This window comes from Nelusetta ayraudi, unplaced genomic scaffold (genome assembly GCF_046127955.1).
Source record: "Nelusetta ayraudi isolate G7.1 ecotype Tasmania unplaced genomic scaffold, CSIRO-AGI_Nayr_v1 ptg000006l, whole genome shotgun sequence".
NCBI classification, from domain to species: Eukaryota; Metazoa; Chordata; class Actinopteri; order Tetraodontiformes; family Monacanthidae; genus Nelusetta; species Nelusetta ayraudi.
Genome location: NW_027466056.1, coordinates 1,045,214 through 1,062,345, shown reverse-complemented (window position 1 = coordinate 1,062,345; position 17,132 = coordinate 1,045,214). Strand labels below are relative to the sequence as shown.

The 17,132-nt window shown below is 45.4% G+C and overlaps 1 protein-coding gene across 2 annotated transcripts; it reads left to right on the top strand.

Moving 5' to 3' along the window:
* Positions 1 to 891: 891 nt before the first annotated feature.
* Positions 892 to 14,891, top strand: LOC142879795 (axin-1-like). 2 transcript variants are annotated; one of them, XM_076013285.1, is made up of 13 exons: positions 892 to 1,101; positions 3,064 to 3,757; positions 6,308 to 6,501; positions 7,739 to 7,894; positions 8,469 to 8,603; positions 8,694 to 8,790; positions 9,407 to 9,544; positions 10,641 to 11,034; positions 11,845 to 12,007; positions 12,277 to 12,453; positions 13,074 to 13,373; positions 13,694 to 13,843; positions 14,270 to 14,891. In XM_076013285.1, the coding sequence occupies exons 2-13, from the start codon at positions 3,134 to 3,136 to the stop codon at positions 14,394 to 14,396; spliced, it is 2,655 nt and encodes an 884-aa protein (XP_075869400.1). In that variant the 5' UTR covers positions 892 to 1,101; positions 3,064 to 3,133; the 3' UTR covers positions 14,397 to 14,891. The 2 variants fall into 2 exon arrangements, with proteins under 2 accessions (XP_075869400.1, XP_075869393.1); XM_076013278.1 differs by having other exon boundaries at positions 13,071 to 13,373.
* Positions 14,892 to 17,132: the final 2,241 nt, after the last annotated feature.

Here is a 17,132-nt window from a genome sequence, read left to right as displayed (position 1 = left end):
TTGTGCAGTTGCGTATTGTTGGTCGGTAGAGGCGCTGTGCACATTTTTGCACGGTGACATAGAAGTGAGACGCATAGAACGGCATCGCGTCCAATGTTTCTGTTCTATTCAAATCCAGAAATAACTCTGGGCACATTCTAAGAATTCCTAGAGCGGACTAATGTTGACAAAGTCGCGTACATATCAGAATGACACATGATTGGTGGAATTTAAAGCAAACGTGTTTGTCATGATAACGTTTGCAAAATTATTATTAATCATTCATTCATTCATTCATTCATTTTCCATACCCGCTTCTTCCCGAGCTCAGGGTCACGGGAATAATAATAATAATAATAATAATAATAATAATAATAATAATTATTATTATTATTATTATTATTATTATTATTATTATTATTATTATTATTATTATTATTGTTGCTGTTGTTGTTGTTGTTGTTGTTGTTGTACATATATGTATAAATGCGCGCGCGCGCACACACACACACACACACACACACACACACACACACACACACACACATATATATATATATATATATATATATATATATATATATATATATATATATATATATATATATATATATATATATATATATATATATATACACACACAGTGCGGCCTGAATTACCAATTTTCCACAAATATTTTATGTTTCGAAAATTTCACACGTAATTGACCAGTCACAAACATACTATGTAAATTAGAATATTCGTAGTAGTAGTAGTAGTAGTAGCTTTTTTTTATTATTATTTTTATTTATTTTTTTCCAAATGACATTCGTCACAGGAAAAGTGGAAATCTCAATGATGTGAAGGCTCGGACGCAACGGTTCTTTAATTCTATCCGCTGCAGTTCTAAGTGAACCACCACAGCGCGGCGTCGGCGTGCACGCACGTATTTTCTCGCTCGCTGCTGTGTATTATTGCTGTGAAACCAGGCAGCCACCATGGGGAGTTAAGGGGGCAGTCGACGGGACATTTTCCTCAATATTTATGATCGGAAAACATCCCTATGCTGCGTTTTGGAGTACACAGTTCGTGCCAGTATCCCCAATGCAGTGGATTACGGGGCTCGGGCTTCCAGAGACAGAGGTAGGAGAGACTCCCCAGCAGGAAACACACAACGTTCACGTACTTAGCTTAGCGTTAGCTCTCCGGCTAACATGCTAAGCAAATGTGGCTAACGCAGGAGCTAACTGGCGCTGGAGCCACTAGAGTGGAAAACGTGCCCTCGCTTTCTTGTTTTGATTGATCTGAGATCGCTCCGTTTGTCGGGGGTCGACAGTTGGAAAAGTTGATTTTACTTTAGCGAGAGTTTGATTGGCATGCGAAAACCAACAAAGTTGAGTCGGGTTGAAGTGTTTGTGCACTACAGGCCCGTCTTGTGTGTGCTTGTAGTTTGAGTTTGTTTCTGTACCCATCCCCCCACCGTCTTTGCAGGCCAAGATGAATGAGATTCTCACTTCAAAGCGCTGCCACTGCACTGCTGGTGGCATTGCAGCGAGGCTAGCTTGCTAGCTGCTTTCTTCGAGCCTTTGAATTGGACTTGGTCATGTGAGGAATTTCAATCTGGCCTGTCCAAGTGTTTCCTTTTATTTTGAGTAGCGTTAGCACAAAGCTAGCCTCAAAGCTAAGCCTCACAAAACACTCCACACAAACTTTATGTCCGTATTTTGGTTCGGCCCGAGCTCTCAGTACCGAGTCTGAACCATCTGGTGTTATTGATCACAGTCAATCTCGTTTTGTTTTCTAAAACATGTATTTGTTATAGTCGTCTGTAATTAACATGAAATACAACATAACAAGGCACACATCAACAATGTTAGAAACGTTTAGGGCTACATTCAATAACTTACAGTGGTAAACAAAAAAAAAAGGGAAAGCAAAGAAGAGAAAAATGGGGATAATATGGCCTCAATCCTTCCCATCATCCAGCCAACCATCACTACTCATGTTGTTGTTAGTAAGAAAGTTAGAAAACATATCCTATAATTTGCAGAACTCGTAAAGTTTGTTCTTTACAGTGTAAATTATCTTTTCTAAAGCGTAGTAAAAAAGTTGTTACCGTCAACCATTGTCCTATGGCACAATGTGTATCTGATTTCCACGAGCAGGCTTTACAACATTTGGCTTCCAACAAACTCATTTTCAGTAGAGACCTCACCTTTCTACAAGTATTGAAGTCCTCTGGTTATAAATGCAGTAAACACAATTTGGGACCGACAGGTTTTTTCAAACAGTACTGTACATCAGGGTTAATTGAAGATATATTTAAAGTAGTTATCTAAAACAATGAAATGTACGACTCAGTTATAGTCACAGTCCTCGTTGTAAATTTATTAGGGATGCACAATATGTGTTTTTTCAAGCCGATACAGATAACTTCCTGCTTTTCAAGGCCGAGACCAATAACCGATAACATATTTATGTTTATTCATTTTTCCATTTAGATTTACTTGTAGTTTGTGCACACGTGGAAGTAAGAAAAACTGTATTTAACAAATGTTACCTGTAGATTTCTCCAAACAAAATGTCAAGAGGTCACTGCGTCTAACAAAACAAAAACACTTCTGTTTCCAGAAATGCACATATTCATTTATTTTTTTTAAACAGACAAATGGCGTGTGAATAAGAATGAGCAGTGGATGCAAATGGCTGATATAAAATTCCAAAATAAAGGCTGATAGGAGTCCACAAACTCTTCTGCAAAAGGATTCAAGTAATGCACTAACGAGTAATACATTGGCTTTTAGTCGTCAACTATGGCAGATGAGACACAATTGGAGAGATAATTTGAGGCATCTTAAGGTGCGATGATGCTTGTCTGGACATTCACACTCACACATCATATTACATCATCATATACATCACTGCCTCGTTGGTTGTTGCTGGTTTGAAAGGGATACACTTCCCCTTGTGATGTGACACCATTTTTATTTGTGCTGTGACACAACCGTGATGATAATATAGTAATAGTGAAGCATGAATTGCATTTTAAGAGTAGGCTTTAAAATGATGATTTCTCACCACTAAACCCTATCGTTCTCATCGCAGGTGGAATTCTTTGCCAGCAAACTCATCGCAAGAGGGCAAAATCTGACCTCTGCCTTGTGCAATCAGAGACATGAGTGTCGTCAGAGAAATCCACGGGATCGGCTACCGGGGCGGCGGTGGAGTGGTGGCCTCTCTAAATGGCCCAGCCCACTTTACAGAAGACGCCCCGCGGCCGCCGGTTCCCGGCGAAGAGGGATCTGATGTGGACCAGGCAGTCCAGTCGGCAGGCACCCGTCCCAACCCCCTCTCCCAGACCCTGGGCTATTTCTCCTCTTCCTCGTCCTCGTCCAAAATGGTCGAAGCGTCGAGCTACACGGCCTCCTCCTCGTCTGCGACCCCGCGCCGTCCCGACCTGGACCTGGGCTACGAACCTGAGGGGTCGGCATCGCCGACTCCGCCGTACCTGAAGTGGGCGGAGTCTCTTCACTCTCTGCTCGACGATCAGGAAGGCATCCAGCTCTTCCGGAACTTCTTGTGCCAGGAAGGGTGCGCGGACCTTCTGGATTTCTGGTTTGCCTGCTCGGGCTTCAGGAAGACGAGTCAGGAGAAGAGGACAAAACTGGCCAAGGCCATCTACAGGAAGTACATCGTGGATGGCAGTGGCATCGTCTCCCGGCAGATCAAAGCGGCCACCAAGAGCTTCATCAGAGAGTGCGTGGGAAAGCCTCATCCAGATCCTGCCATGTTTGAACAGGTAATTTCAGCTGGCATGCAGTGGGTTTATGACGTTTCTGTCTTTATCACAGCTTAAAAAGTTTGCAGCGGTGCGCAGCTGAGGGCAAAATCTGTCGTTAATATATTTGCTGGTGTCAGCCATCGTGGATGAGACGCAACTGGAAAGATAACTCGAGGCATCTTAATGTACCATCGGTGACTGTGATGATGATCAAGCACATCAAGCACTCTGGCCTCTGAAGCTGTCATACTTTTAATGTGCATCATATTGCATCATCGTATACATCATTGCCTGTGTCATTTGATTGCCTTGCTGATTGTTGCTGGTGTGAAAGGGATGCACTTCCCTTGTGATGCGACACAGTTTGTATTTGTGTTATGACACATCTCCATCGCTGAAAGCAGAGCGACGCTGAAGCGTGAATAGCATTTGAAAGTAGGCTTTAGCAGTTAATGCCAGTGAGGTTCTGCTGGTCCTCATCCTGAAGGACATTTTGGGTGAATGAGGAAAGGCAAGGTGATACAAACTGTGGTTTCCAGTATGACACTTGTGCTGCACTTTCATGTTTCAGAACCTGCAACAACAAAGAGCAAGTGTCAACAATGTGATATCCTCCCACTTGGGCCATGTTTGTTGTTGACCTCAGTGACTTTGCCTTCAATCCTCTTTTGGAGCTTTGCTGAGCCTTTCATTGAAGCAGTGTTTTAGTTGTTCACAGAGAGTTTTCCCGCGTTCTCCGGAATCAATCAGTTGGTTTGAAAGTTGGTCCACTATTGAAATCAAATTTCAATGTTTTCTTCTTTTTTTCTTTATATCCAAAATCTAATTTTAATCTACACTACCAGTCAAAGACTCACCCTATGAATTGAACATTCATTCATTGACGTTGCAGTTTCTCACTGAACGCATCAAAACTGCATTTGAACATGCATGGAATGATGGAGGAAACAACCGTGTAAAATAACTCAAACACATTTTATATTTAAACTCTTCAAAATATCCGCCTTACTGTCAAAAGTCATCATCTACCGCAGCGAATATACGTAAGCAATACGTACCCGTGACCTAAGAAAACGGTACACGCCAGTTGTCGTCGAGCTCGGCTGCATTTCACCCGAATAAACAGCGAGCACGACTTTCTTCGGGTATTAGTAAATGAAGTCAGCATCCAGTTAACATTTTGACCTGGGCTGCCTGAGGCAACTGCTTTCCCTCGGGTATTACATTTTCTTTATTTTCATTAAAAAATTGCCGCCGGCAACGTGCGTGATTTTTTTTTTGACGATCAGCTGACTGCGACGCATCGGCTGTTCGATAAGGAAACCAATTACTCGTGTGAAACATTTGCAATGTGAGACACAGCAGGTGGATTTAAATTCTTCTCTCCACCTTTATTTAAGTTATTTAAATTATTTTGGGGTAGCAGTTTTATTTTGAAATGCTCCGTTCAAGTGATCGAGACATTTGCTGTGTCACAATTCAGGCTCTGCATCCTTGCAGTACGCATTTTGAAAGGAAGTTGCGCCACAGCACTGCGCGAAGGCTCCTCCCAATTCCCAAAAGTCCTTAGGACGCTCCAAGTGCGTACTTGGAATGCGGCCTCGTTTTAGCTGAATCGAAGGCTGCACCGCTACTATCCTTTGCGTACTTCTGTATCCCAGGATGCTTTGCGTGCTGCTGCAAAGCATCGTGGGATCCTGGGAAGTCAGCTGAAATAGCGCCATCTACTGGCAAAGACACTTCATATAAATTTAAGTATTGAAATTTCACATAAAATATTCAGTAGGGTTTTTATTTATTTGAACATCCAACGCCATCGTTAGATGGTGAACTAATGGTTAGCTTAAGGCTATGAAAACTTCCGGGGTTGGCCAGCAGGAGGGAACGGCGGTGACGCAACCAGGAAATACGCCGAAGGCTAGACCGTCCCGGGTGGTTACCGGGGAGGCGGGGTTTGGTCCGTCCTTCTCGGCCGGGTCCTTTGGAGGACACTTCCTTCAGACGGAGGACACTCGGTTCGAAGGGTGCAGACCCTGAATTGAGACACAGCCATTGTGTTGCTGTGCACCTGCGTTGGTTCAGTGTCGATATGGCAGCCGCTGCCAGGTGCAGCTCTTTCAACACAAACCTCTTGTTGGAAATAAAAGATTGCATATTGTTTTTCAGTGTCTGCATAGGCTCCTCATTGTCTGCAGCCTGTGTGACCAGCAAATCCAAAGCAGAAAGACACGAACACTGTACACTGAAGTATTTGTTTACTCGTCGCAAGTCATATCATGATCGCAACACGCAACAGCAATATTGCATGTTGCGTGTTTTTCTAATATCACGCAGCCCTACTGCAGAATTCCATGTATATCTTGCTCATATTTCTGACGTCTTCAGGGGTCCACCTGCAGTGTAGAAAGTACTAAAGATAAAGAGAAGACATTGCATTAGATAGTGCGTCCAAGCATCTGTTATGTTTTAAGTGCCAGGTCAAAGGTCATTCAAAAGAAACACAAGATTACCCGTGTACATTCTGTGTGACTGAGTAACAGTTGCGGCCCGACCCGCTGTTTGTTCTAGGCCCAGATCGAGATTCAGAGCATGATGGAGGAGAACACGTATCCATTGTTTCTGAAGTCGGACCTGTACCTGGAGTACACTCGGACCGGAGGAGAGAGCCCCAAGCCCAACCCCAGTGACCAGAGCCCCTCGTCAGGGCCGGTCAAAGCCGTGCCTGGGTACCTGCCCACACTTGCTGAGGACGAGGAGTGGAGGTGAGACAAAGCGTCCACGTCACATACACAACCGGGCTAAAGTTTGGACGCATACTTCTCATTTCGTGGTCTTCCTTTCCTTTCATTTTCTTGACTGTTGACATTGTAGATTGTCACTCAAGGCATCAAAACGATGAATGAACACTTTATGGAATATGGATTCAACAAAAAAGTGTGAAAAAACTCAAACAAGTTTTCTATTTTAGATGATCTAGATCAGGGGTGTCAAACTCGTTTTGGTTCACGGGCCACATAGAGGAAAATTTCTTCCCAAGTGGGCCGCACCGGTAAAATCATGGTATGGTGATAATAACGTAAAAAAAAAAAAAAATAACAACTTCCTGTTGTTTTCTTTGATTTACTTTGTTCGTGTTCTTTGAGCACTCTGCACTCTGCATCAGTGTTGCCAACTCCTCAGTGAGGAAAGTCGCTATTGGCTGTCCTGAAAGATGCTCGGAGTCGCCAAATCACGTCGCCTGATTTGCATAATTGACAATTTGCACTTGATCGCAACGTAATAACACCAGGAAAAGTCGCTAGATTTGTCGCTAGTCGCTTTTGACAACAACAAAAAAAAAAAGTCGCTATGGGGAGAATAGCGACTTTTTGGGGGGAGAAAGTCGCCACGTTGGTAACACTGCCCTGCATCAGCTTTGTCTGTTTAGACAGAGACATTTAGGGGGAATTGACGGTAGCCAGTAGGAGACGTTCTGGGGCACTGAGGGCAGCCAATAGGAGACGTGAGTGGATGTACTTGTGCCGATTTGCTCAGCCCCGGTATTGAGTTTGTTTGCGAAGCAGAAATTATATTGCGACACCAAGTGGACACATTGAGAACAGCACTTTCTTTCATTGATAAATTGCAGTTTGTATATTTTGCAAAATCATCTCGCGGGCCGGAAGAATACAGTTTGTGGGCCTGATGCGGCCCGCGGGCCGTATGTTTGACACCCCTGATCTCGAATAACCACCCTTCATTTAAAATATATGTAACATAACATATTTAGGTATCGAACAGTTTTTTCTTTTGCCACATGAATCCACATATCTTGCTCATATATTTGATATCTTATATCTTATATATATTTGAAACCGCTGTGTCCAGACTTATGACCGCTAGTGTTTATGGACGCACGCCTGGCCGAAGGAGCGGAACCGAGTGGCGCCCTGTCGGTCCGTCAGTGAGTGTGAGGCCTCCGGTGTTTGACCGCTGGCTGTGACTTTTTCTGCGTTTCAGAAGTGGAGGAGGAACGATGGCGGTGGAGGAGGAGAAAGAGGCGGAAGAAGAGTACGGAGACACACCAGCAGGGAGACTGACGCAGAGCCTATTGATGCAGACGGCATCACACAGATCCACAACCAACAGGAGAAGGCCTGAGAGCCGGGAGTACAGGTCGGTGTCCGTCTGTCCGTCCTGCTGCCTTTGTGCTCTGACTTCATTTTGCATTTTCAATTCCTCAAATTTCAGTGTGAACGCATTGTTGTTTCAGCAATGGTCAAATACACAACGTCATTGTTGGCCCCTGTGCAGGACTCGGTACTGGATTCGTAGCACCCACCGAAATGCTGAGACCCTATCAAATTTCAAGAAACGGCGCCATTTTCAGCGCCAAATTCTGATATGCAAAAAGTAAATCATTGCATCTGTGAGCCAGTCGTCCTTTGACATCTGTGTGTCAAGATTGGCTTTCACCTTTTAGAGGCGTGAATTGAAGATGCACTCTGGTGAAAGTGGAAATGAGCATTTTGCCGTAGAAAAATGGAAAATAAACTTTTGTCCTGTAATTGCAATGTATGTATGTTGTTGTTGTTCCAATTGGGTTCAATTAGACATTAAAGTCATAGTGTGTCCAACCTTCTGACTGCTAGTGTGTGTGGATTCTGAACCACACACTGACCTGCTTCTCCTCCTCCTCCTCCTCCTCCTTCTCCTCCACCTCCTCATCCTCCTCCTGGCTCTCTGACAGGCCGTGGCGGGAGCCAGTCAACCCATACTACGCTAACATGGGCTACGCTAGAGCTCCAGCCACCAGCGCCAATGACAGCGAGCAGCAGAGCATGTCGAGCGACGCCGACACGCTCTCACTGACTGACAGCAGCATGTACGTACAACACCGACGCCGTCCTTGTGGCTTTTCCTCCAGCTTTGGTGACGTTGTTGTAAACGACGCTCTGTTTCCTGTCTTTGGCAGAGATGGTATTCCTCCATACAGATATCGAAAGCAGCATCGTAAAGAGATGCATGAAAGTGCCAAAGCCAATGGACGTGTGCCCCTACCTCATTTACCTGTGAGTAACTGGCAGCTAGCTACTCGTTCTCTCTCTGGATTTACAGAACTGCTGGCGATCGAGTTGAAATTTCAGCAGTGGTGTCGTCGCAGCCTCCATTTTCTGATTTCAATAGGGCTGTCAGCCGTTTAAAAATTTAAATCGCAATTAACCCCGTTAGTGTCCTGAGTTAACTCGCGATTAATCGAACATTAAGTGCAAATTTTTTCACGCTGCTCTATATGTAACTTAATATTTACATAACATGACATGTTATCATAAAATGATATTTACTGTGTTTCTTATACTCCAGGGAAAAAATTGGAGAGGACAATAATAATTTCTTTAAGGAAATTTTATTTTTTAATCGGAACATTCCAAAACGATTACGTACTTAAACTGTTCAGATACTCTCCAAAAAAAAAAAACTCAAACATTGAGGTTCTCTCAAGCCACAATGCTCCTAACATAACACAACACAAATATAATCGCATTTGTCATTCGCTGTATTTTATTTTGAAAATTGCTTTTATTTTGAACATTAACCGGATTCTCTTGCGTGTCTTTGAGTGATTTCCTGTCCGGCTTGAAGGGGAAGAGTTGTTGTCTTAATATTTGTGGCCACATCTGTACGCAGCGCACGTACCGCATGCCAAAGGACATCCATGTGGAGCCTCAGAAGTTTGCAGCGCAGCTAATCAGCAAGCTGGAGACGGTTCTGCGAGAGCGCGAGGCTCAAGAGAGACTCGAGGAGAGACTGAAGAGAGTTCGACTGGTGAGCAAACTCCGTCGTTACATCGCTGCACGGTTGATCATTTACACGTGCATCACATGTGACAAGTGAGGCATGTAATAAACGATTCATGTCTTTAAGACAAGGTGCTACTTAATTTGCACTTGTGCTCCCAATGAAGTTGTTTTTACATTTTATTTGTGTAGTTTAACTACGGTGTGTGTTTGTTTTCTTGGTATGTTTAAATAGAGCAACTTAAGACGAGGAAATCTGTTTGTTTGTCATTGCATGGTTGTATTTCTAAATACAGTGGTCCCTGGTTTATCGCGGGGGATACGTTCTAAAAATAACCCACGATAGACGAAATCCGCCAAGTAATCAGCTTTATTTTTTTACAATTATTTGACATGTTTTAAGCCGTAAAACCCCCTAATCACACACTTTTATACACTTTTCTCAGACAGACATTGACATTTTCTCACATTTCTCTCTTATTTAAACACTCTCAAAGTTCAAACTCTCGCTATTTAAAAAAAAAAAGTACAATCTTAGTAAATGAAACCAAAGATCAAAACCTGTTTTCAAGCCCCAAACGTTTCCAACAAATTTAATTTTAATGATCAATGTACGAGGTTTGACACATTAGAAATTATTACCAGTAACGCATTGATTGACAATGGTGTAGTAAAGTACAGTCCTTTAGCCAATCAGGACGCAGAACACAATGAGCGTTCATACTGTCCGCTGTAAAAAAAATAAATAAATAAAATAAAAAGCATCTTTGAAAGGTGAACCGCGTTATAGTGAGGGACCACTGTATAAGACTTTAATTGAGACATTCGCACACACATTTCAACCTCTTGGTGGTGCAAAACACATGCAGTTTTATTTGCTGCTCATAGTTCATCCGCATCAGCACATCGTGTTTGCAAGCGGGCTTTCCGCGGGGACAGAATTTAACCAGAATTTCCCCCTCACGTGCTTCACATTCCAAGGAAACGCTTGCAAGTCGCGACTGCACTTTGTGGAATTTTTTTTTAATAGAAATCTCGCTTTTATTTTGTGGAAAAACTGTCACGGAAAAGGCAGCTTCCGAAAGCGTTCAATGCTCTCGACGTTTGTCCGATTGGGCCGACAGGAAGAAGAGGGCGACGACGCCGACGTCTCCGTGACCACCTCGGGGTCTTCGCACAACGTGGCGCTGCCGGTCCTCTCATCCTTCCCGCCTCTGTACGGCGCCCGCTACTCGGAGACCACCGCCAACACGGCGGCCGCGGCCACGTACGGCGGCCTGGTGGCCATGGAGGACACGCACGAGGACGACCCCGAGTCCATCTTGGACGAGCACGTGCAGCGCGTGATGAAGACCCCCGGCTGCCAGTCGCCGGGGGCCGCCAACAGCACCTTAGGCGGCGGGCGACACACTCCCCCCAAGTCGTCGCGCTCGCCTGACGGTGGCACCTGCCCGCCGCACTTCCCCCCGCCGCCGCACCGCGGAGGGAGCCACAGTCTGCCTGCCGCCGGGGTCAAAGGTAGGGGGCGCCACAGCGTGCATCTACCTACAGCCGTGCCAGACCTCTTGTTTTGTGTCGGGCCCTGATTTGTCCCGTGCACTCGTACACAATCAAGCAAAACACTGTTCAGCTCTTTGAGCCTTTTATTAACACAAGCATTTGGTCACAGATGGCATAGTGGCCTGCATATCTCTCTCTCTCTCTCTTTCCCTCCCTATCTCTCTCTCTCCGTCTCTCTCCCCCTCTCTCTCCCCCTCTCTCCCCATTTCTCTCCCTCCCTTCTTCCCTCTCTCTCTCTCTCTCTCTCTCTCTCTCTCTCTGTCTTTCTCTCTCTCCCTCTCGCTCCCTCCCTCTCTCTCTGTCTCTTTCCATCGCTCTCTCTCTCTCTTTTTTCTCTTTCTCTCTCTCTTTTTTTCTCTCTCCTTTCTCTCTCTCTTTCTCTCTCTCTTTTTCTATCTCCCTCCCTCTCTCGCCGCTCTCTCTCTCTCACTCTCTCTCTCTCTCCATCTCTCTCTCCGTTCTCTCTCACTCACTCTCTATCTATCTATCTATCTATATACATACACACACATACATATATTATGGTCAGTATTTACGATATAGGTCATTTCCCCCTATAATACAAAAATATATTTAATAAAAACAGTGAACCTATAAACATTATACACTTATCAAGACAGCCATCAAGGGCTGAAGCAGGAAAAAGTATTTCCCAGCCTTTTTCTTTTTACTGTGCACTTCTGCAAAGAAGACTTTGTCTAGTTTATGTTTCTGGTGTCGTTGTTGAAAGAACGACGTGAACGGGTCTGCTTGTCGCGTCTGTCTCAGGTGTGCACCACCACAAGCAGCTCTATCACCACCGAGGACGGGAGGGCCAGGAGGAGTTGGGCTCCAGGTCTCAAGGCAACTTCATGTGGAACGGAGACCCGGCCAGAAGTCGGAACTACGCCGACGGCGCCGGGGCCAGCACGCTTGAGGGCATGGGCTACAGGTACGCTTGCTGCTGTCGCACGCCATTGTCTGCTCAGGTGACTGAAACACAGTGGGAAAAGTACCAGCGATTATACTGAATTATTCCACTCTTTCACTGATCACTTATCAACTTTGAAACACACACACACAAAAAGATCTCTGGCAAATATTTCCGCAGCAATAATTAGGATTCAGTCAAAATGTTACGAGTGTGCAGAAACTTTTTTTCTCCTCTCTGATTTGGACGTCCGGACCCGATGTTTTGTCTTTCTCGTCGATGTCCTGCAGTAGTAAAGGCAGCACACTATCACGGCGAGGTTGCAAGAAGGCGTCCGAGGCTCTGGGCAAAGGGGACGAGAGCGGGCGCAACATGGAGACGCAGGTGCCGCTGGAGGATCTGGAGAGAAACCAGAAGATCTTGCAGTGGATGATGGAGGGAGACAGACAGCGGAAGAGCTCACATGGGTGAGTCGCATCGCACTGAGCCCCACCACGCTTCCCAAGGACCATAAAGACGCTGAACGAAACCCAGTTGATCCATTAGCAACATTTCAGTGCCTCTATGTATCATTTGTGTATTTGTTGCGTCATATTCTGGAGATTTTGAGAAGAAACGGTGACATCAAGTGGTTGAACCCCCCTCCCCTACACTCTCCATTCCTCTCCTGAGCTTGCCGGTGAACTACGGTGGCCTGCGAGCACAATCTTGATTACCTCGCCCGTCAGTTAAAGTGTACCTGCGTCTCGCTCACTACACTGTCAGACTTGAAGTGAAATCTGCTTTATTGTTTGACAGCCGAACTGAACAGCGTTGAAGGCGATGCGTCATGTTGACGTCAAACAGTAAAATCCACCGCATGTAAAAACTAAATGAGTCAAGCATGAAAAATAGAACAGCGCAGTTTCACCATTCTGGGGTGCACCCGCACTGCCCCCTGGTGGCGGGAACACGCACACTGCGGTCTGCCGCTGATGCCTTCGGTGTGAATTGCAGGGTCAGCATGGCCTGCGCTGCGTCGTAATGTGATCGCATGTAAAAGAAGAGCCCGTGGTTGACGATGCTACTCCGCTGTGTCTCCCAGCAGCAGCAGCGCCAGCAGCTCCAGGAGAGCGGCCGCCTGCAGCGAGGCCCCGCGGCCGACGTCGGTGGAGCGGCCGGGCGCCGTGCACCCCTGGGTGTCGGCGCAGCTGCGCAACAACGCGTCGTCCGGCTCGCCGGCCATCCCCGGCTCGGCGTCGGCCCAGGTCCAGCCCTCTCACCCCTTCATCCAGGACCCAGCCATGCCCCCCAACCCGGCGCCAAACCCCCTCACCCAGCTGGAGGAGGCCCGCAGGAGGCTGGAGGAGGAGAGGAGGAGGAACGCTGTGCAGCAGGCCAAGCAGAGGTCCGTCCGTCCGTCCGTCTGTCCGTCCGTCCATCCGTCTGTCCGTCCGTATATCCGTCTGTCTGTCCGTCCGTCCCAGTAGTTCCATCAATCATTTACATTGCTGTATGAGAGGACGGTTGCATCAGAATTGGCGAGATGCGGGTTTCTCTATCTTTGAAATAACTTTTCAACCACTTTGACGACTGTCTGCATGCACATCATGTTGGTTTTTTGTCCTCTCCAATATTGCATGACACTGTTTACACCGTCACAGACCTGCGTCGGCATGAAGTGTTATTTCATCATTTGATGGCTTTCTTCTTCTTCTTCTCTCCAAGGCACAAGTCGTGCAAGCGTCAGGTGTGTGAGAACATGACGGTGGCCTACTACTTCTGTGGAGAGCCCATCCCTTACCGAACATCAGTCAAAGGCCGGGTGGTGACTCTGGGCCAGTTCAAGGAGCTGCTTACCAAAAAGGGCCATTACAGGTGAGAGAGGCGGTTCTTTTAACATCCAAATCATAGGTGTCAAACTCCGGCCCGTGGGTCAAAGTTTGACATTTAAAATTGAAAAGATTTGTCTTGTTCTTTTGACATTCGATTTTGCAGTTGCAAGTTTTTTAATTGTACGGTATAAAGCATTGCTGCTTCCATATTCAGTGTTGAAGCGATACTGGTTTGGGTTCATATGAAAAGGGTCAGTGGCTGCGTTTCCTTGTTTTTGTTTTGTTTTTTTGCAAAATAAAAACGATATTCTATTCTAATCTAATCTATCACGACGAGAATTACATTTGCTTTTGTTAGTTCATGTTTGTTTGCTGTCAAAAATGCTTGTTGTATTTTTCTCTTTGATGACTTATTGAATATTCCGTCTCCTCCTCCGTCCAATCATAACACACTTTCTTTGTGCTTCAGGTTCTACTTTAAGAAAGTGAGTGACGAGTTTGACTGCGGAGTCGTGTTCGAGGAGGTGCGGGACGACGACGCTGTCCTGCCGATCTTTGAGGAGAAGATCATCGGAAAGGTGGAGAAGGTCGACTGACACTAAGGGGTGGGCGGGGTTTGGGAAGGACGGGGGTGGAGGGGGGGACGGGGACGCGGAGATGAGATGAGAAATTCAAAATTTGAATTCAAGGAATGGAAGAAAACCAACAGCAACAAAAGGAGTGAAAGAGAGCGTCGCGGTCGGACGAGTGGGGGGGTGGGGGGGTGGAGAGATTCAGCCGCGAGGAAACGGAAAGAAAGTGAGACAAAGTCGACGGCGTGGACAGAAGGGAAGAAAAAAGCTCAACTATCAGGGACGCGACATGTCAGAAGAAACCGCATCGCACGGAGGAGAAGAAGAAGAAGAACAAGCTCGGCCAGGTGGAACATCACACGAGGGATGGAGGGATGGGGGATGGGGGGGGCTGCTGGAGGGAAGAGGGGGGGGGGGCAAAGGAACGACGTCTTCCACTTCTGCTCCGGAGGAGACTGCTTGTCCTCCGCCGACCATTTTACACAATGCTGCTACATGACCACGATAGATATCACGATTTTTAAAAAAAAACTGTTCAACTGGTGCTTGGTTGACTGTCAAGCAGGAGGTTTTGCTGCCTTTCACCGTCTCTTCAACAAAGGTGGGGGGTGTGGGGGGTGTCGTCGACATCATAGCCTCAAAAAACAAAAAAACAAAAAAACAAAAAAACAACCACCTCCCCGGAAAGACATTCTCAGCCCGCTGTGCTGTGGGTCCCAGCGGTCAGCCAATGGGTCCCAGCGGTCAGCCAGTGGGCCCTCTCACAGTCAACACTTCTCCACAACTACTTGTTTACCAAAGCCACATATTTTTGATAAAGACAAAACAGACAAAAAGGCAAAGTGAGCGACTTCTGTCTTCATTTTATTTGAATTGTGTATGTACAAGGGCAGGTACTATGACTTATAATGCAGCCTAGTTTTGTTGTTTTCCTTGTTATATCTCCACCCTACTGTTGTATTGACGTGTATGTTTTCCCAGCTAGTTCGTTAGTCATTTCAGGGCCCCGTCTTTTTTTCTCTTTCTTTCTTTCATTCATTCTTTCCTCTGTATTAACATCAGTGCACCTCGGATGTGTTTCCATTCACCTTTTTTTTGTTTTGGTTGGTGTGAAACTCACTTCACCTGCCACTTTTTATTTCACCAATCCGTTTTTCCCCCTCGCGCTTCTTTTTGAAAAATGACGACGAAACACATTTTACACCATGTTTTTTTTGGTTTGTTTGTTTGTTTGATTTTTTTTTTTTTGTTCCCCACAACTTGCACCGTAAACCTCATGTATATCCTCATATGTCTCCAGTACACGGAGAGTCACTGTGTATGTAAGTGTAACTCGGTCCCGGGTGCTTGCTCGCCTCCCTGCCTCCCTGCCTGCCTGCAGGTGAGATTCCTGGTCGTATGTTCCTGACCAAGGCCAAAGATCAACGCTCGGCTTCCATCCCCCCACTTTCCCCCTTGAAAGAGCTAAAATTATCATCCAGAACAGCTACTTCAGATTCCGCTGCTGACAGTCAAAGAAGAAATCTTTTTTTTTTTTTTTTTTTTTTTTTTTTGAAGACTGTGCTGGAAGCGTTGGCAAACAGAAAGCATGTCAGCCTGGCTGCGCCTCAGCAGCAGGGAAGCAGGGAAGTGGCTTCTGCTATATTTTAACAGAAAAGGCGAGCTTTCCTCTAAATGAATCGTTTGTCTCATATAAAGTTAGATAAGCTCGGGATCTCCAAACTTTTAACAAGCACCAGTCGTTTGTTCCACTAGGAAACTGTTTGGATTCTTTTTTTTTTTGGGGGGGGGGGGTTTCAACGTTCACTGGTGTCACACTGTGGATTTAGTTTCACACCTCAGCTCAGCTCAGCTCAGTGCAGCGGAACGTCCGTGTCAGCATATCGATGTGAACGGCCGAGCAGCGATGGCTCGCACAGCTCCAGAACGCCGCTGCTGCTGCTGAATGTAGTTTTGGCCTTCAGATTTGCGTTGCATTCTGCCAGAATTATCTATCGTTGGGTCGCTCGGTTCACCGCGCTTGAAGGTCAAAACTGGTCGCCCCGGTGGACGTGCGTATTTTGTCATCGCTGCGCTGGTAGTTTCTTGAATGTGTCCGTCAAACAGGAGGTTGTTTTTTTTTTTTGTTTTTTTTTTAAGCAAATATCTTGCCGGAATGTTTGAAAAATCCATTAGTCCTGGGTTTGTCGCTGTGCCCAGTAAGGGAAACGTAGGATCTGCAAACACATTTGTTCCCGCTTGGACCTGCTATGCCTTTAATATGAAATTTGAAATTTAGATATGTATTTGTTTATGAAAAATGTAATTTAATAATCACCAAGCATGTTCTTTATGAGGAATATTTTCCTAATGACTTTAATTATTATTATTATTATTATCTATTGTTTTTAATTTTGTGGCCCTCTGTTATGATTACTTTCTCTTTTTTTTTGTTATAACGCCCACAGACATTTGAATGACAACTTCTGGTGAGAGTTGATTTTAGCGATTATTTCATGGACAAAAACCAATAACTGCATCTTTTGTGTTGTCAGTTTGTGTGAAACATAGTGCCTTTATCATGTTATCTTTTGGAAATATCGATGAAACCAACTCATGCTGTTTGTTTTCCATCGGCCCTGGTTTTATTTTGTTTTGTTTTGTTTTATTTTTTTGTTTTTTTTAAACCGCAGCCATGCTCGCTTGTTTCTGTTGCGATAGAATCACTACTGTAAATATGTACATTACCATTTCTTATGTCATCAGACCTGCACCACATGT

Bases quoted from the DNA above. Each gene is read 5' to 3' on its own strand.
- LOC142879795 (XM_076013278.1), top strand. From the start codon at position 3,134: ATGAGTGTCGTCAGAGAAATCCACGGGATCGGCTACCGGGGCGGCGGT. The intron at 9,545-10,640 runs GTGAGCAAACTC...TTGGGCCGACAG, and splicing joins GACTGAAGAGAGTTCGACTG to GAAGAAGAGGGCGACGACGC. The intron at 11,035-11,844 runs GTAGGGGGCGCC...CGTCTGTCTCAG, and splicing joins GCCTGCCGCCGGGGTCAAAG to GTGTGCACCACCACAAGCAG.